This window comes from Balaenoptera borealis (assembly GCF_965194805.1).
Source record: "Balaenoptera borealis genome assembly, chromosome: 6".
Taxonomy (NCBI): Eukaryota; Metazoa; Chordata; class Mammalia; order Artiodactyla; family Balaenopteridae; genus Balaenoptera; species Balaenoptera borealis.
Genome location: NC_138863.1, coordinates 43,019,117 through 43,041,905, shown reverse-complemented (window position 1 = coordinate 43,041,905; position 22,789 = coordinate 43,019,117). Strand labels below are relative to the sequence as shown.

Below are 22,789 nucleotides of genomic sequence, written 5' to 3'. Positions count from 1 at the left end.
GCCTTTATTCTTAAAGACCAGAGGAAAAGTCTTTTGTGATTGGACTTCATTAAGGTGGCTGAAGTTTTATTTGACCTGTTGGCTACATGTTTGAGCACAGCTGTAGCTGTGTTATTATGTTGTGGGACATTTTGGTTTTTTTAAAAAGTTAGAATTACGTGTCTCTCTTAAAACATTGTTAACCTTATTTGAACCAAATGCCAATACTTATATACCATTTTGCTTTTTCTTTTTCCCTTATAATGTAGGTAGTGCATTATCTATGCTTTTTTCCTACTTTATTAATTTCTCATTCTATTGCCCAAGTTGCTTTTTTTTCCTCTCCCTATTAATTCAAGCATCAAGTTAATATATTTACAGTAATTATACATTTGGGAAAACCTAGAACTCAAACTGAGTTTTTTCCAGTAGTTTAAAAATAAAGGAGTTTGTTTTCCATAATATTACTTGTAAGCATTAATAGCATGTGTTACAACTTCAAATAGATGTACTTCTATTTGAAAATGGTGGTGATTTTTTATATTCTTTTTTAGGAAACGGTGTTCAAACTGGCTCAGAAGCAAGGGGATGCCAATTTTCATATGCTGGTAGAAGCAATGGCCGGGGACCTGTAAATCCACAGCTACCAGGAACAGCTAATAATCAAACAGTCATGACCACAATAAGTAATGGCAGGGACCCTCGGAGAGCCTTTAAAAGATGACCTATGCCAAATATGCACATGTAGTTTTTAAACTACATGCCCTACTTGAACACTTACTGCACTTTTATTTATTGTTAACTGTGAAAACTGTCCTTTATCGGTTTCCTTTTATGTTTTTGGTTTGTTAACAAGAGTGGTTTGTTTTTTATAGCAGAACTATTAAGCTGCTCGAGTCTCCTATTGAAGAATGGGAACACTCTGAAAAATAGGGGCATTTATTTTTAGAGCAAAAAGATCTTTGGATATCCTCTAAAATACCTGCACCCATTTCATGGGTGAGTTACTTACGACATCAGCATTTTAGCCTCTATGAGTCTATTTTCTGTATAAACTTTGTAATATTTAAAATAAGGCTTAGTGGGAGATGTTCTTTTGTCTTAAAAACAGATATTGCCAGCTAAAGCAATAACCACCAAAAAAACAAAAACATGGTTAATGCTAACAGCAATTTTTGAGTGTTTGTGACTCCAGGAATGATTGACTTCTTCATTGAGTGACTGCCATTAAGATTTTCCAGGGACTGAATCATCCTAAACTCTTGTTCTGTTACCAAAAAACATATTCTTTATCAGAATTATGGAATAGAATGTGATCTGTATTATAACAAGAAATTTTTAGAAGAAAACTACATTTACTTTATCTTAGGGTAGTCTTATTAATACTTATCAGCTTTGTGCATTACACTGAATGGAAATTTAAAACTGAGGCCTTGAATGTTTATTTTCTTAAACTACTATGTCAAATATTGAAGTTTAATTTGAGGGAGTTATGAAGACATAATAAACATTGATCTAATTTTTACAAATTATGGTAGATAAATATTATAATGAAGGCAGTTCAAATTGAATTTATGTAGAAAAATGTAATCTTAATTTATAGCGTCCTAGGTCCTTGCAGAAACTCAGCCTGGAGTGAAATTCCTAGGTTCTTACTTTATTTGAAGGGTATGTGTGTGTGTTTATTGTCAGTTTCTGAACACAATTCACAAAGCCTTATCAGCAAAAGTTAAGAAATGGCTCTCTCAAAGAAGCAAATACAGCTTTATTTAGAAATGTAAAGGTAGAATTTATTTATGTGTTGTAAATGGTGTCCAGTTCCACTTTTTACTGTAGGGTGGATAACTGGTAAATTTTTCCTTTGTTGGAATTAAACTCTTCTTCAACATTATCTCTTGAATAAAACTTACGTTAATGTTAACAGACCTACCTTATTTTTGCTCTTTTAATGGTTTACAATGGAGAGCCAGTACCTTTTACTGTAATTGTAATGATGACTTAAGCCTGGTGACTACTTAGCTTTGTATTTGTCACTGTGTCTTTTTTTTCCCCACCTCAAATAACAATAATTTAAGTGGACTTTGTTTTCTGAAAGTGCCATAGCGTTTAAATATAAAAATTTGTGCCAGGTATTTGTTTGCTCCAATCCAGTGTGTCTAACAGGTATTTCAGTATGTCACATATTAGGCACTGTGGGGATAGTGTTAAGAGGTAGATGAAATAATGAATAATCTCAAGAAGCTTATTGTTTATAGTATTTCAGTAACTGGGGATTATATGTTATAGAAATAAGTTTTTCCTTTATTCATATACTGATGATTATAGGTAATTTGGCTTTGTGACTAGTATTTTCTTAAGATGTTCACAAAATTACAGATGTTTGGAGTAAAAAAAAACATTACAAATTAGTACATAATTTTTTTTTTTTTTAAATCTAAGTAGATGTAGGAGCACTAACACTGAGTTATTTGTGGGAGAATAGTGTTTAAGGTGATTTTAAAAGAAAGAATTTTGGAGTTTTGGAAGATTAAAATAATCAGGTATGGATTGCTGAGCTTCCAATCCTGGCCTTATTTTCTCTTCACCTGTGATGTTGGGCAAGTTACTCCACTTGAAACCTCTGTAAGCCATAGGTTCCATAACTATAAAAACAAGTAAGTGAGTAATATTACCCCTTTGTATACTTAAGATTTTCCCGTGTGAATGAGTAGAATGATTTCTGGCTCATAATAAGCAGTCAAATGTTTATTGTCTAGTCGTACCTCAAGAACAGAAGAAAATGCAGGGTTAGGTGTGGAAGTATTGTTACCCTTTAACGTGTTGAGATTAAGTAGAGAAAGACCTTATCTTTTACTTTTGTAATTGACATTTGCCTCAATCATTTAACCTTGTTGTTCTGTATTTTTTATCATTTATTAACAAATTTCTTTTTTCTTAAGGAAAGCCTTCAAAACTAAAGCAAAGTGAGTTACAATCCATAATGAATATTTGCCTTCCCAGCCTGCTTGGACAGTACTCATCAAGAAGTTAAAAGGAAGAAAGTTTCCTACCTTCCTCCTTCCTGGCGCTTTCAGCTATCAACTTTTAAATAAGTTTAAACACCTACTGAAAACAAAAGCCATTTAGTATAGAAATACACACTGCTAGGTTTGGGTCCCACTTTATTTTTACATACCAGTTCTGAAGTGGATTGAAGTCTCATTAGGCAGGTGGCCCCTCCTGGGAGTTGCTACAGTAGACATGGAAAGATGAAACCCATAAGCCCAGATGATGGTGTATGATAGTGAAGGCTGCAGTATGCTTTCCCATGGACACTTAGACTGGTTTTCCTATAGTATACCAAGTCATTTTTGCTTTGTTCCTGTAGCTTTAGTAATTACGTTTTAAATTTGAGGACAGTTTAACTTGAGGCTACCCTAAATATTTGTATCACTGAGTATTTGTCACTTGTATTTTTATTATTTAACATTTTAAGGATGTTTAATTTGCTGGGTTGAGTAATAATGCCAAGGGAGTGATACTAAAAAATAGATGTGAGGTTAGTAAAAAAGTAATCTTATGATATATAAAGAACATTTAAAGTATAGGAAGTTTTAAGATAAACTAAAAAGTTTTCTAAGAAGGTGCAAGTTGAGAGTATTTTACATCAGTCTTAAGACACAGTAGCAGTTGTTTAAGTTTATATGGATCTGACATTCCAGTTTACTTACATGACTTCCCTTTTCTTACACCTTAATAATACCATTAAGTATCATAATGTACCATAATGACTGATTGCTCCAAGCAATTTTAGGCTACCATGACTCTTGAGAGACTTTAATGTATTCACAAAGGTTCTAGAGACAACAAACCAGAAAACCATGTGAAAAGCAGTATCAACATGGAACACTTTTCCACACCAAAGTCTGTTCTTACCTCTAGACTTGGGAAAACTTGCCCTATGATGGCCTCTTTTTTTTTTTTTTTTTTAATAATCTATTTTTCCTTCTCTTAATTTGTTTTATCCCCTGTCTGATGAAGGTGAACATTTCTAGTAGAAGAGGGTCACAGTCGATCTCTGGTATGGGTTTAATGACAGGGGTAAAAGCAGATATACTTGGCCGTAGTGAAAATCTGTGTATTGAGGTTCCAGCCAATTATTAAGTAAATGGAGTAAACAGCCCACATTTCACAAAGTAGCCATAATGACTAACAGTTAAGTTATGCTTCTGAGGAAACTAATTGTGACCTTGGAAAAACAGCACTATCATGAATGATGGTATGTTGTTAGAACCTGAGGGAAAAGCTAGAAAAACATTCTACTTTCCAGGTGTATTCAAGTTTTTTCCAAATTCCTCAAGGTTTGCTTTGTTAGGGATGCACAAGAATTTGTCTTCCAGTACTGTGACCACATTACTCCAGGTTTCTGAGCTAAAAGGGTATAATGTTTCTTAAAGCACTGATCACAGGCAAGAGAATCAAGTCCAGACTATCTGACAAGCCCCTTATTTAGTATGTTTCCTCATTAAGAACATTATGTCCAAAGATGTTAGGAAGAGCTGTTTACCACAATGAGATAATCAGTATGATGTAAAGAAGATGAACATTTTCACAAGGTTGGCTAGTAGACATTTAATCACTTAAGTCTTTTTAAAGGTCTTGATAGAGAATACACAATTTTACCATGGCTCCCAAAGTTTTAAAAACATGCCTCCTGAAAACTTAGGGACTAGATGTTGAATTATATTAGAGCCCAGGTCTCTTGAGACTGTTGACACACCACAGTCCTCACTGTCATACCATGTTTATTGTCTAAGAGCCTCAACTGAAGGACCATTGACATGTCCTTAAAAATCAGGTCTTTAACCATTTTCAAAAATTTGAGTACATTTTAAAAAATTCCATGCCATCAAAATTTATGCTTCTGGACATAGAAGAGAGAGTCCAGTTTCTTGGTCCACAAATTGAATAGATGTTGAATAAAACTTTCAAAGAATGGTTTATAAATCTATATGAGATTCTCCCCAGGAACTTGTTAAATGTATGGATTATTTCTCTGCTCTACCAGAAGGAGAGTTTATAAGTGTAGGTCTGGGAGAGCTGCACTTGAAACAAAGTCCCTGAAAATTTTTGTCCCCTGCCCTTGATATCTCCCATTAACAAAGAAACAACTTTATTTTGAAGCGTATGTACACACATACACGTACCAGTTTATCTTTGTGAGGCCAGAATATACGAAGGTTCTGTATTATAAAATGTGGAAGAATTGTACTTGGAAGCATATATCTGTGAAGGTCAGAATTGATGGGTAAAGCAGAGTAGTTCCCAGCAGAACAGAGTTTTGAGTATGGCCTCTGGATGTGAGCTGAGCGCTGAGTTTTGAATTAGGTTCAAATAGAGTATGTTAAGATCAGATTACCCATAGTGGAGTTGCCTGGCTTCCTTTGGACCTATATAGATCAAAGTGAAAATAAGCCTTTTCACCCTAGGTTTCTGTTAAAAAAAAAAAAAGATTTTATTGTAGCTTATTTCAGCAAATCTGTTTGCAGCATCTCCTACCTTCCTCCTATCCCCCAAAGCGTTCCTCAGTTACCTACTTTATTATGTGGAGAGATGCTGGTGGGGTTGGAGGCATGATAAATATTAGTGAGAATGCCTACAGAACCTACCACTTAACAGATCTTAATCCTGTTCAGAGAGATGGATACCATAAATACTTTACATAAAGAAGTAATATACAAGGTATGATTTGACTGCCATGTGGGGCTAGTCTTTTGTTTTAAATATTTATAACCCTAGTAGGGAGCTGAGTAAGACCTCTGACCTAAGTCTCTGGACTAATTAAGATAGAAAACCAATAAAAACAGGGTAGTCAGCACAATTAGTGCCATCTACTGGGCGATTGCTATATCGTTTCAGTAGTATAGAAATCTGGCTTAATGTGAGGAAAAGGTTCCATTATTCCATTATTGGATAGGAATTTTTGATGGTTTAAGCATCATATGGAAGATCATTAAGGAGAAGTTGGGCTATCTGTTTAATTCTAGTTTATGAACAGGCAGTACCGACGTCAAAAGTAAATTCCCCTCAGTTAAGCAGGTTTATTAAACCCTGAACTGCCCCTAAAGCTACAGAAAATATGGGAATAGTTGCCAAGTTTTGTATGCTTGTTACATTTAACAATAATACTGGTGGGAAGTGTAAACCGTTAAAAATACCTTTGGGTGGGTGGTGGTTTGGTAAAAGCAGTTGAAGTAGAACATGAACTGCCCTTATAAATGTTATTCCTTTACTAGTGGTATTTTGTCAAATCCTGGCCAAGTGACTGCTGTTGTTCTTGGAGCTATGTTAGCTTTGCAGAACATAACCTATTTTAAATGCCAGAGACAATATGCTTTGGTGAAAAGAACTGGTTTTGAGCTGAGGAGATCTTGGTTTGAGTCCTAGATCTACTATTTACTGGCTCTATAATCATGAGCTTCATTATAAAATGAGGATATTGGGGCTATATGCTGGCAGGGCTATGAGAACTATGTGAGTCAATGTATGCAAAACATCTGTTCTGTATCTAGGGCTTAACAAATGTTATGTTCTTTCCCCGTGAGCAGTGGAAATAAGAGGCAAATACTGGTCATTTCTCCATGCCATTATTAGGAGACAATCTTTTCTATAATTTAAAATCTGGAATATTAAGCAATTTATATAATTGCAATTAGGTTTTTTTTTTAAAAAAAACAAGATTTTACAGTCTTCTGGGTGCAGAAAAGTACGTGTGCTGACAATTTACCATGATTACGAGGATAGCATGTCGGCTTGAGTCTTCATCATGAAGTCTGCCCAATACCTGAGTAGCCTGTGCTGTTTTTCCATTCACCTTTGCCCAGAGGGTGAGGGCAGGATTATGAAGGTGCAGGGGAAGAGGAAGGATGTGTGCGCCAGGGTTTGTGTCAGGGAGGAGGTCAGTGGCCAAGGGGAGAGAAGAGGGTGCTGGAAGGAATTCTATCTTCCCAGTGACAGTCCTCAGGATTGCTGTGTATCCGGAGTTTGCTGGTTTGCTTCTGATAACTTTCCCCAACGTTTTATTATGAAAAATTTCAAACATGTTGAAAGAATCGTAGTGTAAACACCTGTGTACTCACCAGCGCGATTTTTACCATTACCACCTATGTGTTTTTTCTTTTTTTTAATTCTTTATTTTTTTTTTGGCTGTGTTGGGTCTTTGTTGCTGCGAGCGGGCTTTCTCTAGTTGCAGCGCGCGGGGGCTACCCTTTTGTTGTGGTGCGCGGGCTTCTCATTGCGGTGGCTTCTCTTGTTGCAGAGCACGGGCTCTAGGCACACAGGCTTCAGTAGTTGTGGTGCCCGGGCTCAGTAGTTGTGGCTCGGAGGCTCTAGCACGCAGGCTCAGTAGCTGTGGCGCACGGGCTCCGCTGCTCCGCGGCATGTGGGATCCCCCCAGACCAGGGCTCAAACCCGTGTCCCCTGCATTGGCAGGAGATTCCTAACCACTGCGCCACCAGGGAAGCCCTATGTTTGTTTTTATTCATCCTACTCTGGACATCCATTAGTCCATTTTTAATACATTTCAAATTGCAGACATCAGTGCACTAAATATTTATTTCAGCGTGCCTGTTCACTAGATTTCAAGGTTTTGCTGCTTTTAGTGTAAAATTTACAAAGAAATACACAAATCTCAGGTGTACATTTGTGAGTTTTAACAAATGCTTAGCCACCTGGGTAACTCCAGCCCCTATGAAGATATGGAACATTGCCATCACTCCAGAAACTTCCCTCATGCATCTTCCCAAGCAAACCCCCCTCCCCATGGCTCCAGTGGCAGTCACTTTTGTGATATTTTAAAAACCACTCTTAGCTTAACTAAAGGTAAAAGTTTCACATGTGCCAAGGTCAGCTCTAGATTGCCTCACTGAGCCATGTAACTCCTGTTCCAGCCATGCCAGAGTGCTACCAAACCCAGCACCCTCACACACCTCACAAGTGTAAATTCCATGACCTTGGTATTTTTTATTCTGTCTTGTTTCAATTTAGCTCCAGGACTGCCCTTACTAATATCTATTTTTTTTTCCCCCTCAAGATTTACATCTGACATCCTAGATTCTTGGGGTAGAAACTGCTAGAATGAAGACCAGCTGAGCAGGAGGACTTGCAGTCCCACGGGTGTGGCTGGAAGGAGTTGACTACCTGGAACATACCATCTGCCCCAAGCAGCTCTGAGTCAGGAGTTGGAAGGGGAACCTCTGGCAGGACATGATACGAAGTCCTCTGGGATGGAGTGCCAGGCATGCAAGAGGCACCTTGGAACTTCAGTGTTTGCAGGTCAAGTGCTCAGCTACTTAGCACATTTTGAGTCGAAAACTCTGATTTTCTTAAGGTTTAAGCTGACCAGAAGTGTCTTCTGCTCACGGTTTTGCCTTTTCTTCTCACAGGCAGGGATTCAGAGTTGGTATACTCAAGAGTGTAAAAGTTCCTTGCCAAGCAAAGAGCCCACCACTCTCAGTCTATAGGGAAGCATCCCTGGATGAAACACACTAAAGAAAACACAATTGTGTGTTCTTTCCCAGTTTGTGCACACATGTTTATATACATACATGTTAATCACTGCCAACAAAGCTTTTTCTGCATTAAGCTCCACATTTTCCAGTCTTAGGTATTTTCCTTTCTTCATTACTTGGTCTTTCCACTTCTCTAATGGGTGACCCATAATTTATTGAGCACTTACTATGTGCCAGTACTATGCTAGTGAGTTCCCTACATTATCTCATTGATTCTGTTAAATGACCCTGTGAGGGAGATTTTGTTATCCTCACAGATTATAGATAAAAAGACTAAGATTTAGGAGGATTGACATAATTTGCCTGAGATCACACAACCAGGAATTTGTACTTTCAACTACCTAACAATGTGGAAACTGGGAGGGTCCTGCTGACTCACTAGACAGTGTGGACAGGAGATGGGGTTTGAATTGGTTTTAAAAGGGAGTGTAAATTCAGCTATAGGTAGAGGCGGAGATGGAGAACAGGAATACAGAATTTGACTAATTCACATTTTCACTTGGAATTAGTCATACTTTAAATGTCAACTGAATATACACCCAATTAGTTAAGGAAATTTAGTTTACAACAGAGGTGGTATCTTGATAGGGAAACTGGAATATTTAGATCCCCTCCTCCCAACACACACAAATATTAGAAGAACATGGGTGAATTCCCCCATTATTTGGGAATGGATAAAACTTATTCTAACAATGACTCAAAATCCAGAAACAAAGGAAAGACTGCACGGTTGAAAAAGCATAAAGACAAATGATAAATTGGGAAAAATATTTGTAATTTATATCACTGACAAAGGGCTAATAGTCCTAATATATACAAAGCTTGTAAAAGTAGAGAGGACCAATCACTCTGTAGCACTTGATAGCGAAAAAATGGACAAGAAATATAGGCAGTTCACATGTAAAATCCAAATGACTCCTAAGCATATGAAAAGAATGCTCAACCTCACTCATATTGAGAGATGCAGATTAAATTGCCACTGAGATACCATCACTCACTTTTAGATTGACAAAGATATTAAAGTTTGAAAACATACTCTATTGTATGGACACTGACACTATGAGAAACAGGCACTTTCATTCGTAGTGGGAGGGAGTACTAATGGTCTAATCCTTAGGGTTAGGAGGTTGGGGGATTTGGAAATTTTACATTTGAATTTGCCCTGTGACCCAACAACCTTGTCTCTGGAGATCTATCCCTGTGACAGATTGCAAATGACTGCTAGAATACCTCTGCCTGTGTGCATATCTTTGGGTAGTCACCCTCTTCCCCATGACAATGAGCTTGTCTGAGTACCCTAGGACAGTAGCAAAGTTAATGCAAGCAGAAGATTGAAAAGAACTTGTGCACTGGGTCTTGTTTTCTCTTGACGTGCTTGGAGCCCTGAGAATGCGACAAGAACGTACAAGTGAATGCTAGCTAGCCTACCAGAGGGTGAGAGGCCACTCGTGGCTTCTCGGCCGGCAGCTGACCAACCTCCCAACATGTGAGTGAGTCTACCTTGGACTCTCCAGTTCCAACTGAGTTGACAGCTGACTTCAGTCACATGAGTGAAAACAGCAGAAGGAAGGACAGGGCTGAGCTCTGCCCAAATTGCTGACCTACAGAATGTTGAGCTAATAAATGATGTTCCTCTGTGCCACTAAGTTTTGAGGTAATGTCCTATAGATAGCAAAAGCTAACTGATACAGTATTGAAGATACTCTGACATAGAAATGAAAAGACATGTTCACCGAAGCATTGCCTATAATAACAAAGGACTGGAGACAACTCAGATGTCCGCCAGTTCAGGGATGGTTGAATACCGTGCATTCACTCAGGGAATACTAAGCAACTGCAGTAGAAGTCTCTCTACATTTACGAAGTGATTTTCAGGATATACTGTTAAGTGGAAAAAAGCAAAGTACAAAATAGTACATATAGTGTTCTACCTTTTTTAAAGAAAAGGGAATGTGAATATTTTTGCTTTTATCTTTAAAAATGGTAGAATTGACAAATTAATGAAAAATGATTTCTTAAAGGAAAAGGAAGAGGACACGAATGGAAGCTAGACTGCACTAAATATTTGTTTTGTAGCTATAACTTTAGAATCATGGAAGTGTTTGCATATAGCTGTATACAAACACACACATATATAAAATCATGAGAGGACCCCAGCTGAGCACACGTGAGACTCACTGGGAGGTTGGCTGAGATGCCAATAGAACTCACCGGGAAGCCACCCATTTGGGTGCTGCCAAACTCTCTGGGAGGTGAGTGCCCCTATGCGGCTCCTGAGCTGCGGCTGCCTGAGACTACAAGAACAGACAGGGGAGAGCACAGTGAGGCCTGGAAGAGACACCCCTTCCGCCTCCAGGGTCCCTCTGATGTCCTCTAACGACAAAGCTTAACATCTTGCTAGCTGGCAAAAGAGAAATGTTTCTAGGGTCCAGCTCCAGAATCACACATTGGAACAAAGAAGGGTGGGTTTGGAGCTGCGGAATGTTAAACTGATAACTGGCACACATACTGAGGTATTTATAGATGAAATAATAGGATGTCTGCAATTTGCTTCAAAATAATTCTGTGGGTGGGGTATAGATGAAACAAGATTATTCACATGTTGATAATTGTTGAAATTAGGACTGGTTTATAAAGGTTTATTATACTCTTCTCTCTACTTTTTATATATGTTTTTCTCATATATATATGACTATATATATATGACATTTGTTTTCTCATATGTATATCATGTGTATCTCATATATATGAGATAAACATATCAATGCATATGCATGTATATATGTATGTATAAATGTTTCCTACTCATTTTCATTATAAAACGAGTTTAAAAATGTGAATGCAGGGGCTTCCCTGGTGGCGCAGTGGTTGAGAGTCTGCCTGCTAATGCAGGGGACGCGGGTTCGAGCCCTGGTCTGGGAAGATCCCACATGCCGCGGAGCAACTAGGCCCGTGAGCCACAACTACTAAGCCTGCGCGTCTGGAGCCTGTGCTCCGCAACAAGAGAGGCCGCGATAGTGAGAGGCCCGCGCACCGCGATGAAGAGTGGCCCCCACCTGCCGCAACTAGAGAAAGCCCTCGCACAGAAACAAAGACCCAACACAGCCAAAAATAAGTAAATAAAAATAAATTAAAAATGTGAATGCAAACACATTATCTGTTCCTAGGAAGCCTACACTTTATATTGTAATCTAGTAATCTAGGACTGCTAGAATTTGGGAGAAGCCAGCTATCAACCATATGCAATCTGAGTATGCCCTGACTGGGAAGACAGAACTGTCACTCCGGCTGACAATGGGAGAGAAAGGGATTTCCCTCCTATTGGCAAGTTTGGGGTGGGGCTAGGAGGCCAATACAGGTAGCAACATGTTCTTAACGTTGAAAGGGGGCAAAACAGTTGCCTTAAATGAGTTAATGTGTGTCAGCACTTAAAACAGTGCTTAGGGTGTTCTAAGTGCTATATAAGTGTTTGTTGTTGCCGTTATTTCATGTTAATGATTTTCCCGTCATCAACTAACCTGAAATATGCCCTTTGCTGACAAGGCCCCCTCCTTCCCTCCTGCGGTAGTATCTTCAAGACTCCATATAACCCAGAAATTCAGACCTTGAACTGTTGAAGGAGAGAGCTGACTAGTACCCAAGAGTGTCTTGGTTTCCTCTTTTTCTTGCCTTTCTAGGGGAGAGGCAGCCAGCAGTACTGGTTACCGCAGCACATGCAGCAACAATAGAGACTACCAGCAGTGCTGGGGGCAGAAAGGTGGCCATGGCAAAAGTGCAGGTCACAGCGAGGGCAGCAGAGCCTGCAGCACACAGCAGGGCCCTGGACCAGGGCAGGGTACTGGTGGGGCCCTGGAGGAACTCAGTGCCCAAAGGGGCATTGTAGGCACCATGTAGGTAATTTCTGGGGCACAAGGAAGTAGATGAGACATCTGGCCACATGGCCAAGGGTGGGGTGGGGTTGTAGATGCCAAGGGGTTTAACAGTTAGTGGGACGAAGTTGCTTAAACCTTGACTGGAGATTTTGCAGGAGGGTGTTTCATATACTGCCCCCTCAGTGGTGGCGGTATGTGCATGTGTGTGTGTGATGCCCGCATGCATCTGTGCATGTGTATATGGACATCTTTTTGCATGCAGCAGTGGCAATAGGAGATTCAATCCCCCAGTAAAAAGGAGTCAAACTTCATATTTAGAGTAAATAGACAAATAAGTGAACATTGCTGGGTAATCAACCTGATACACATTTTTGCCTCTACAGTGGAGTTGCATTTCATACACATACACATTTAATTAATGGGAATTCAACTAAAAGTGCTTGGCTTAGCAAACAAACAGCCTACACAACAATAAAAAACAAGATAAAGGTGAGAGAAGGACAAAAATATTTATTTTAATCGTGCATCCACCATGACACCAACAACCGGTGCTCCCCTGCTTTGTCTAGCTCTTGTGTGATTCTCAGAGAGGAGCATCTTGCTGCTCTGTGGGATTCTAGCCCTTAAAGACATGGTTGTGTTTTTTGGGTTTTTTTTAACAGAACATGCACTCTAAATGCAAGCCAGCTACCTTATTCGGAACTCAACGAAGAATACCAACTTCTCTCTCTTCTTACAAAATTAAAAAATGTTGAAAATTATATTTTTCACTTATATTAAGTGGAATCATTTGAAAGTGATATATATTACTGAGTAGAGCTGTATACACAAAATTATGCATTCCAAATTAGTTTAAGGGCATAACAAATTTAGCTGCTACGTGATTTTATTTTACATGCTGACTTTAGACCTATCCTTGCATAAAACATGGCTCCTCTATATGATTTCTGTTACATATAATGAATCAAAACAAACGTCTCAGTTGTAGGTGTTGAATTAGTATGGCACAGAGGGTGTGTCAAAATTCAATGTTTATCATTTTATTTCATACAAAACAACAATAGATCCTTAAGAGCAGGGTGGGTTGAGCATTGAAAAGTGAAGATGAAGTTTAAATGTAGCATCTAGGGAAGGAAGGGCCAAGGGATGTTGGAAAACAACCCTTTTCATATCTCAAAGGGACTGAACAGTGACGGGTAGAAATGTGGTAGAGTTGCCACAAGGACGTGAACTTGGCTATGTAAATTGCAAAACCCAAGTCTGGTTTACCTGGTCTTATGTGACAATGTGAATATTATAAACTGATTATCATATCTGAGGCATCTGTGCCCACCCCCAGCCCTACATTTTAGCCATGCTGTGTAATGGTGTGAAGAACCCATTGATCCAAAGCAATCTTGTGGCCACCCCTCTGTGGGACTGAAAGTGCCTTTGATTCTGCCTATTACCATCCCTGTTCTTTTTCTGGAATTATCAATTCTTCTGGGGGTTCATCCTGCCTGGATTTCTTGTTCTCTGGAGGCAGAAGAGCCTCCTGGGAGGTGAACTCAAGCTGGGGCTCAGGAGCATTGGCTCTGGGCAAGCTGGTGAGACGGCCTGACACTTGTGTTTTGAGGGGGGAGAGGAAGGTGGTGGGAAGGGGTAAGAAACTTCCTGGGAGGAAGGGATCTGAGCACAGGGAATGTGACCCAGAACAAAGTCTTAGTCATCAGAGCTAAGGGAGGAAGCTCTGAATACAATGCATCAGCCCTCCAGTGTGGGTTAAACTCAATATGAACTCTTTAGGTTTTAAGTTTTTCTAGGACTTCAAATTATCTCCTTACATATAGCATGGAATTATATGGCTTTATAAAGAGTAGTTTCAAATGTGAAATAAGTTTATTATGCTCTAAAACTTTACCTTGTCTTATCTGTGGAGAATTTAAGCCTCTTGTTATGGGGCAGAAGTATGAGGTTTTGGCTTTCCTGTTGTGTATTCTTTAGACTTTGGAATGTTAATAATGTAACTAATTTTTCAAAATAAGAAAATATTTCGGAAGATTTCCCAACACATTTCAAGAATGGTTTGGGAAGAAAGTTTGTTTTCTCAGTTTGTTTTATGTGATTTCCACACATACTTCCTAAAGCAAAATCAATATGCAATAAAATCCTGGAGCTGGTGCTGTCAGTTTCTCACTAATAAGTACATTAGATCGAATCCCCTGTCCTACTCATGTACTCTCCCTACATTCTCTTTCCAGGTACACTTTGAGAAAACCAAACGCAAAAATGTCTTGCTGCATGATCATTTCTATCTTGCGCTATCCTCTTACCTCTTGCACTTTATTTTTTTCCTGCTTCCAGTAGAAGTTCTACAAAGCTGCATGGTATCTTTTTTTTTTTTTTTTTTAACTTTACAGGAAGGAAGGAGAGAAAGTCAATTTACAAGAAGGATTGGCTGCTTTTCCTGATTATAGAGGAGGGAGAGCAAAAGACAACAAGCAAGGCTCTATCCTCTGTTGTTTAATTCTTGCCTCCATTTTCCCTCTTTCAGATTGGTGTCAGAGTTCACTGCAGTTCCAGAGGAGGTTGATCTGACCATCAGCAGGGCTACTTAGAGGCCTGGTCCTTCTTCACAGCAGGTGGGCTTGGGCCCAACTCTGAATCCAGCCATGCGAACACTGCCCGTGAAGCCCTAGCAGGTCAGTCCACTGGCTTCTCTTTTCCTTTCTTCCACAATCACACACAGAGCCTTGCTTCAAGCTTCTAGGAATTAATAAGGGAAGAGACAAACATTAGCCTACCAAGATTCTAATTAACTTTGATGTGGATTTATGTGTAAAGTTGGATGAGTCACTGATTTTTAATAAACGGGAGAGAAAAATCTTAAAGATTAATGTAATAGCTGAGAACACAGGAGGGAGAACTTTGATGCATGCTTAATTCTTTTCCCCAACCCACGTCATTTGGAGAAAAATATATCAAAGACCTTTACAAAAGGGGGAAAGGAAAGGGGATTATGCAAATTAAAAGTTCACAGGACTAAATCATTACTCTTGTGCAAATGAGCTTCTCCTTCATGTGCTTTTCAGGAGTGTTTTAAGGCTATATTTGCTGAGGATACATTCCTGAGGATAATGAGAAATAGAGGCATGGTAAAAACAGACTGATTATAAATTAACTGATCTTTCTATGTGTTACAGAGTTCTATGTATTGAGTTTTCCCCCTCCTCCCACCTAGTCCAGGCAGCTGTCAGAAACCTAGACCGGTATGGCTACCTTTCCAGCTGTCCTTAGAGTGGTCTAAGCTCTTCGTTGGCTTCAGGGCCATTGCTGTCCTGCCCCCTCTTTTGCCCTGATTTGGGGACTAGGGCAGAGCGAAGGTTTCTGACTGCTAACAGAAGCTTCTCACTCTTGGGTGAAATGGTTAAAACCAGCAGGTCTGTGGGCTCCTAGGCCACTCACTTTCCAATTTGATGGAATGTTCCACTGTTGAGTGTCATCAAGGTTAAATAATTTAGCCTAAAGCTCTCTTTGGCCTGATAATAGACAGCTGCAATGTATAAAGATATATTTTGAGTTGTTGTACAGATTAAGTATCCAACTTTTTCCTAAATGGTAAACTGACATGGTGAGAGATATGAAACAATGCACAAGGCCTTATTGTGTTTGATTAACTGTGGATGCTTCCGTAGCTTAGATAGCTGGTTTGAAAAAAATTGTAATTTCACAGCCTTACCAAAAAAGTCATTAATCTTTTATCATTTTATAAAGTAAGAACTTAGTATATATTTACTGATAATGAGGGGAATATGTAGGTTGACATAATTTATTGAAACTTTATTTCATACTTGAGTTCTGTGGACAAATATTTATAAATAACCTCCTGGGATGTACATATTTTCTCACCTGTCATAGTTTTGCTTAGAATAAATTCATGAGACTATATGCCACAGAGACTGCTGAGGGAAGTAACTAATAGTAGTGAAGACTTTGAAGGCTGACTTCTGGCTTTACCTCTTATTAGCTGGGCAACCTTGTTTAAGTCCCTTAACAGCCCAATTTCTTCAGCTCAAAGATAGAGATAATACCACTCCATCCTAGAGTTCTGTATTAAATGAAATAATGTCTGCAATGTACACAGGCCAGTGTTGGGCACGTAGGAAAATACTTAATAGCAGAGCTATCATTCCTAGAAACGGAATTGCTGGGTTAAGGGTATGTATATTAAAAATATTGATACAAATTGCTAAAGTTAATCTTAAAATTTGATTATAAAGTTGTGGGTCTCATGAATGAATATATGATAGTAAGAGATAATAGGGATGCCCATTAATGTAAGAATCTGCCCCTAGTATTCACCTGTTTGTTTTGTATCTGTTCTCGCTTCTTCTGATAACAGCATTTGATTTTCCTTGGGAGAACTACATTTCCTCCATTCTCAATCCATGTAGTGCAGTGGGGCTGACCCCATCCTGTGGCTTCAGCAGGGAGCAGGAGTATATGAGACAGTCCTGGGTAATCAAGACAATGTGCCCCCCTGCCACAATGATTGGTTCAGTAATGGGCATATGACTTGAGCTGGCCCAATAAGAATCTACCATAGCATATTTATTGATAGTATTGGGAAAGTGACACCATCTTTTTGCTCTGGTTGCTAAGACTGAGCTGCTGGTCGTTCCTTCTATCTGGAAAGAATCTACTGGGGATAAAGCATGAGGAAATGCAGAGCTGAGATATGTTCATGTTTGAATACTTGGGTATAGCTATGTCACGTTTTGAATTACATGAGTCAAAATATTCCCTTTATTGCTCAAATCACTTTGTGTTGGGTTCTTACTGAAAGGTGACTAAACCCAACAGATCATATTATGTCCCTCAAGGTCACATCCTGCCTGCGTAAGAAATAAGCAGAGTTTCTATCACATTAAATGTCAGAGACATTTATGTCCCAAGATATTCCTGAATGATTGTAGGTCACAAGTCAATATGAGTTATGCGATGCTTGTCTGAAGTTGTCATTGGATTAAGACCTATATTGGACAGGTTTAGGTTTCCTTCAAAAGCATGACTGCAGCTATGGATACTCGTTGATTACCTGGTAACTAACCATGGTTCTATGAAAGTATGTATGTGTCTGTGAAGGTAAATACAGGGAATTTTTTTTTTTAATTTGAATGAGTTGTTAATATGAAAATCTGCAAACGGTATCTATTGGTGTTGATTTCTAAGACTTCTTCCCAGTAGGTTTGCATTACAAAACATAAGTATTGTCTGTATTTAACTTTTTCATTTGTCCATAGTGAATATACAAAGCTGAAATGCAGGGTCCTGTTGAGGCATCACAGAAAGCAAAGCCAAACAGAACATAAAGACCGAACTTGGGAGAACTTTGAGCACTGGTCCAGAGCATTCGCACTTCATTCTTTGTGTCATGAGGGGTCCTTAAATATTTTGAGAAAGTTCCTAGAAGATTAATAGGGCAATGATATGCAGATGAGAGGAGAAGAGAGGAAACAGGAGGCTAGGAAAGGAATTACTGGACTCGCAGTAATTCAGGTTGAGATTTTTTTTAAAAAAGTGGGGCAGTGGGAATGGAAAGCAAACAATGGATGGGGGAGACATTGAGAAGGAGGAGAAAATAAGACTTGGCCACCTCAAGAATAAGGGACAACAGAGAGAGAAGAGTCGAAGATGAGCTTTATCATTAATTTTTTAAAAAGATAAGGTAGTTTGGGGAACTGATTTGGTTTGGTGGAGGAGCTGTGGGTAAGGTAATTAGTTTGGTTTTATATTTATTTGTACTCTTTTTGATTTGGATTTCGGTTCTCTTAGAAGTTGAACACAGTATGTAGAGTGGGAGGTAACCACGAGGTGGCCCTGGCAGTTGAAAACTGCTCTCCCGGAGCTATATGTAAAGAGAAGTATGAAAAGTAACTTTAAGAGCAATAATCTTTATCCAAAGCCTGTGACTGTATTAACTCATCCAAAGAAAGAATTGCTCATTAGAAAGGGGGTTATTTGGTAATGAAATAAATAAAATGGTGAGCCATGAAGATAAAGTTTGGCAGTGTCCAAAAAGCATTGTTCGGAATGGTCTGAGGCCTTAGGCAGTCAGGTGTGATTGGCAGATATGACCCAGCCTGTTGATGGATGGATGTACCAGGCTATTTTAACCTTATGACACTTCGTAATTTGTTCTAATTTTATGCTCACCAAATCAACCTTCTAAATATAATTTGGCTCCCCATATGGTTTTCTATGCCGGGAGAGAAATTCCTTTTGAGTAGCAGGTCCTTTTTCATTGTCTGTCATTAAGTTGATATTCTGGGTAAGAAGCACACATGTCAATCATGAGTTTCCACAGTGTTGAGTCATCATCCTCATGAATTGTGCAACCCTGAGGCACAGGCAAAACTGCGTTTCCCCATCTGTAAGGCTGAAGGCCAGTCTCTGCCTGGTGGAGAGCTACCAGGTCAAAGCCTCGCGGTAGGTAGGTAGCTGACCTTCCCCCTGGTATGTTTTGACATTTCTATGATCTCTTCGCTTCAAGCATATATACTCCCTGACCCAGAAAACACCAGGCAACAGAGAATCAACAACAAGGCCTTAAATCTGCTAGAAAATCTGTCACAGGCTGGAAGAATTAATACCTGGGACATTTTTCCACTTGGGGAATTTTAAGGCACCACCCAAATCCTATTTACTTTGTTTAGTTTTGCATGTGTGTGTGTATGGGGTGTGTGGTGTGTGTGTGTGTGTGTGTGTGTGTGTGTGTGAGATCATAAAAGTTACTCTTAATCATTATAGACAACAATAATGAGGAAACAAAGATGAATAAAAACAAGTTAATACCCCTTCCTAGAGGCAACCATGGTTTGCATTCTGGCATATTTCCACCTAGGCGATTTCTTTTTACTTTTAATTTATACGCAATTTAAAAACCTTCATTATTCCACTGTAGATTAGAAGTAGCAATCTAAAGAAAGGGAAGAGAAAGAAGAGTCATAAAAAGTAGATACAATTTGTTAAAGCTCATAGTGTTCTGGATCATTTCATGGGCCATAGCCATGCACAGCTCAGTAACTCCTGGGGTCAGTCCCTGTACTGTAATTGGTACAATAATAAATTTTCAGCATGATGACCTCAAATCATCATTAAATAGTTAATTTATATTCGGTATACTTCTGTTAATAGTAGAAGATATAAAGAATACACTTCTGAACTATGTCCTTCAAGCTGGTTAATATGTATAAGGAATGAAGTAAACCCTTAGCTGTATGGAAACTTGATTATACAGAATTCTTCTTTTTCTATGGGTTCCAAATAGACAAGATGTAGCTAAAACTATTGGTTGCCTCTCTGGCATCCATTCCACCCTTCTCCCATTAGTTGGCAACCATACTTTTGGTGGGGCTGACACAATTCTAGCTACAGAGAAAGGCTCTGTTTGGCTTAAGCTAGTCATGATAATCACATCCCCTTGCCCCAGTAACTGATTCAGGAAAGAGCCTGGAGCTGTGACCTAAACCAACAGCTCAAAGCATTTCTCTGGCCACAGTGACCATTCAGAGGTAGATGCTGACCCCAATTCATCAGTCAGGATAAAGCCATTAGCTTCTGTTCAGCGGCTGTGGAAGAGAGGCTCTCTTCTCCTGTAATCTGAGATGTACATTTGAGTCCTGGAACTGTGGCAACCACTCATTACAATGAGAAAGTCCACCTGAGGATATTTTTTAAGGCAGCAGAAGAGATGATCTATTGTACATGTGTTACACTCAGCCACACCTGAGAATACAACCAGTCCAGAATGTCACAGAACCAAGAGAGCCTGTTTTGGTGTGTGCAAAGTGGGCCTCTCAGCAGGGGCTGTGGCAACAAGATGGCTATGGAAGTTCTAGATCCATTGAAACAAGTTCCAGGCAGTAGCATGCAATCTAACAACTTGTACCATTGTGCCTGGCCACCTGCCTTCCATATTTCTGCTCTTGTGGCCTCTATGAGTGTTCAAGGTAGTGGTTTGCTTGGACCTCTAACTCATCTTTCTTTTTTCTTTTGGGCTTCAGCCTGCCCATCTGCTTCTTCCTCCACTTGGCTCTCATGGTGTGGAGGTTTCTAAGAAGATGGTGCTAAGGCCAGTAACCTGCCTGAGCATTAATTCAACCCATGGAAGAGGGCAGAACTGAGACAGAAAAAAGAAGCCAGAATCCTGAAATTCACTCTAAACCTGTGCTCGAGCAAATGATTTTCATTTATATTTAAGCTATTTTGATTTGCATATCCAATACTGTGCTTTGTTGGAGGTGAAGGTAGGCCATCAACACATAAATGTCCGGAAGTTCTGTTAAAGGCATGCATCTAATGTTCCAGACACCAGTCAGGGCTGGGCTTGAGTCACAATTACGAGGAAGATAGCATACCACACAGGAGCTGCTCAATAAATAAATATTGGTTGAAAATGGTTGGAGTAGTCAGAATGGGTCAGGACTCGCTAGGAGTAAAGATAGAGAGTAGAGGTCTGAAGACTCAAACTCCAGTAGGCATAAGGAGGAAAAATTGGAATTAGTGAAGAAGCCACTGAAGAGATAGGGTGAGAGGCAACATGTTGCCCCATCATTGTGCCTAATAGAAAAAGTTTCCATTAAGAGCTGGTGATCTACAATGTCAAATGTTTCAGAGGTACCAAGATAATCAGTGAACAAGATGAACTTGGTAATTTGGAAGTAATTGGCGACTTGGTGAGATGCACAGAAGCAAATACTAAGTGACTTTGAATTTTATTAGATTTGGGATAAATATGGTGTAAACAAAGTTTCCCAGAGACACTGGCCCAACAAAGTATAGCGTCATAGTGACAGACACAAAATGGATTTTCTTTGGTTCTGCTTCTATTTTCTTTGTAGAAAAATCCAGAGATTTAAAAATTCTTTACACCTTTTTGGGGAACTCCAGGGTGTTTTTTTATGTTTATTACAAACCACTGGTTGCTAAGTGCCGTTCACCATTTTCCTACTGTCCTCCTCTGACTCTCTTGGGGGAGAGGTGATATTGGCAAGGGCACTGGGCAAAGAAGAGAAGTGACTTCTAGAAGACCAGCCAGCCACCAACAACTTTCCACAGCTTGCGGCCTTCACTCTGGGAGTTTCACTACCATCAGGGCATAGCTAGTCCTCAGCCCTGGGGCTCAGAAATCTCATTTTTCCAGCACCCCAAGAGAGTGCCATTAACCCGGCCCTGAGAGGCTTGTCTCCTATGCACGAATTTGTCAAATTTTAGGAAGCATTATAACTGTCAAGAAATGAAAATGCCTGGATTGGCAGAAGATTGGTGAGCAAGGAATCCAAATATTAGGAGTGATTTGATTCAAGAAGTATCCCCCAGCTGGAACAGATTGGGGTACTGTTACCAAGAAGTTCAAAATGTTAGTGTTCAGTCAGAATTCCTTTTCCTCTAGGTAACACTTGCATAGTTATTTGTAAACATTTTCTTCCTTTGGGATCCTGTTTTTTTCCTCTGCTCATGTGGCTGATCATCTTCTATTCGTGTGGTTTTTCTTTCAAACATGAGTCTGATATACTTGATTAGGGTTCTACTTACAACCAAATACAGTTCTGCCTCCTTGAGACTGCTCTCCGCCACCTTGATTGGAGTTTTAACTGTTCACAAACATTCCCTTCATACATTTTTAAAGACAGTCTTTGAAGCTTATTCCCATAGTTGAAAATGTGTATCCAGTGACTTCGATATTTTCTAGTTTGTTCATTCATTCATTGCTCATCCATTTATTCACGCATCCATTCCATAAATATTCAGCGTATGCCTACTCTGTGTCAGGTATTGTGGTAGATGCTGGGATAATAACGACTTGTAATAGAGTCACAGTTTGGCCCTTCTCAGCTTCTGACAATGAGTACTGGGAAGAGTTCACTCTAGGCCCTGGGGATGGTGATAGTTCCTGCTGCTATGGGAGCCCAAACATCAATGCCTATGGGAGTGTCCACTGATGTCCATCAGTGATGGTCAGTTTTCCTTGTTGATGGCTCCACTGCCTTAGTACCTAGTATTGGACACTGCCAGAGGTGGTAGTGAGGCCTCTGGGTGTGTCCCTAAGTCTGGGCTCAAGGCAGCCAGGACTGTGAGAGCATGCATAATATACATTGAGGGTGCCATGTTCTGATGCTGCAGAGGCTGATGGATTCAATGCTAATCACTCTGCTGTCTTGAACTTCTGTCTGTTTTAGCATTTCTCACTTTTTCCATTCTCCCACCACCCCAGTTTTATTGAGATATAATTGACACATTGTGTGAGTTTAAGGTGTATACTGTGATGATTTGATAGATGTATATATTGTGAAGATATATAAGGTTTGTCAATACATCTTTCACCTCATATAATTACCATTTTGTTGT

General features: G+C 39.5%; 1 protein-coding gene across 4 annotated transcripts in view; it reads left to right on the top strand.

Annotated features, from left to right (window-relative positions):
• Nucleotides 1-22,789, top strand: part of NABP1 (nucleic acid binding protein 1) — a 45,808-nt gene that overhangs the window by 6,625 nt on the left and 16,394 nt on the right. For 3 of the 4 annotated variants that reach the window (XM_082397452.1, XM_082397455.1, XM_082397454.1), the window contains 2 exons: nucleotides 534-8,292; nucleotides 14,934-15,081. In XM_082397452.1, coding sequence (XP_082253578.1) covers nucleotides 534-614 — 81 coding nt within the window. In that variant the 3' untranslated portion in view covers nucleotides 615-8,292; nucleotides 14,934-15,081. Of the gene's footprint in view, nucleotides 1-533; nucleotides 8,293-14,933; nucleotides 15,082-20,445; nucleotides 20,689-22,789 lie in introns of all 4 variants that reach the window. The other variant, XM_082397453.1, reaches the window with a different exon arrangement.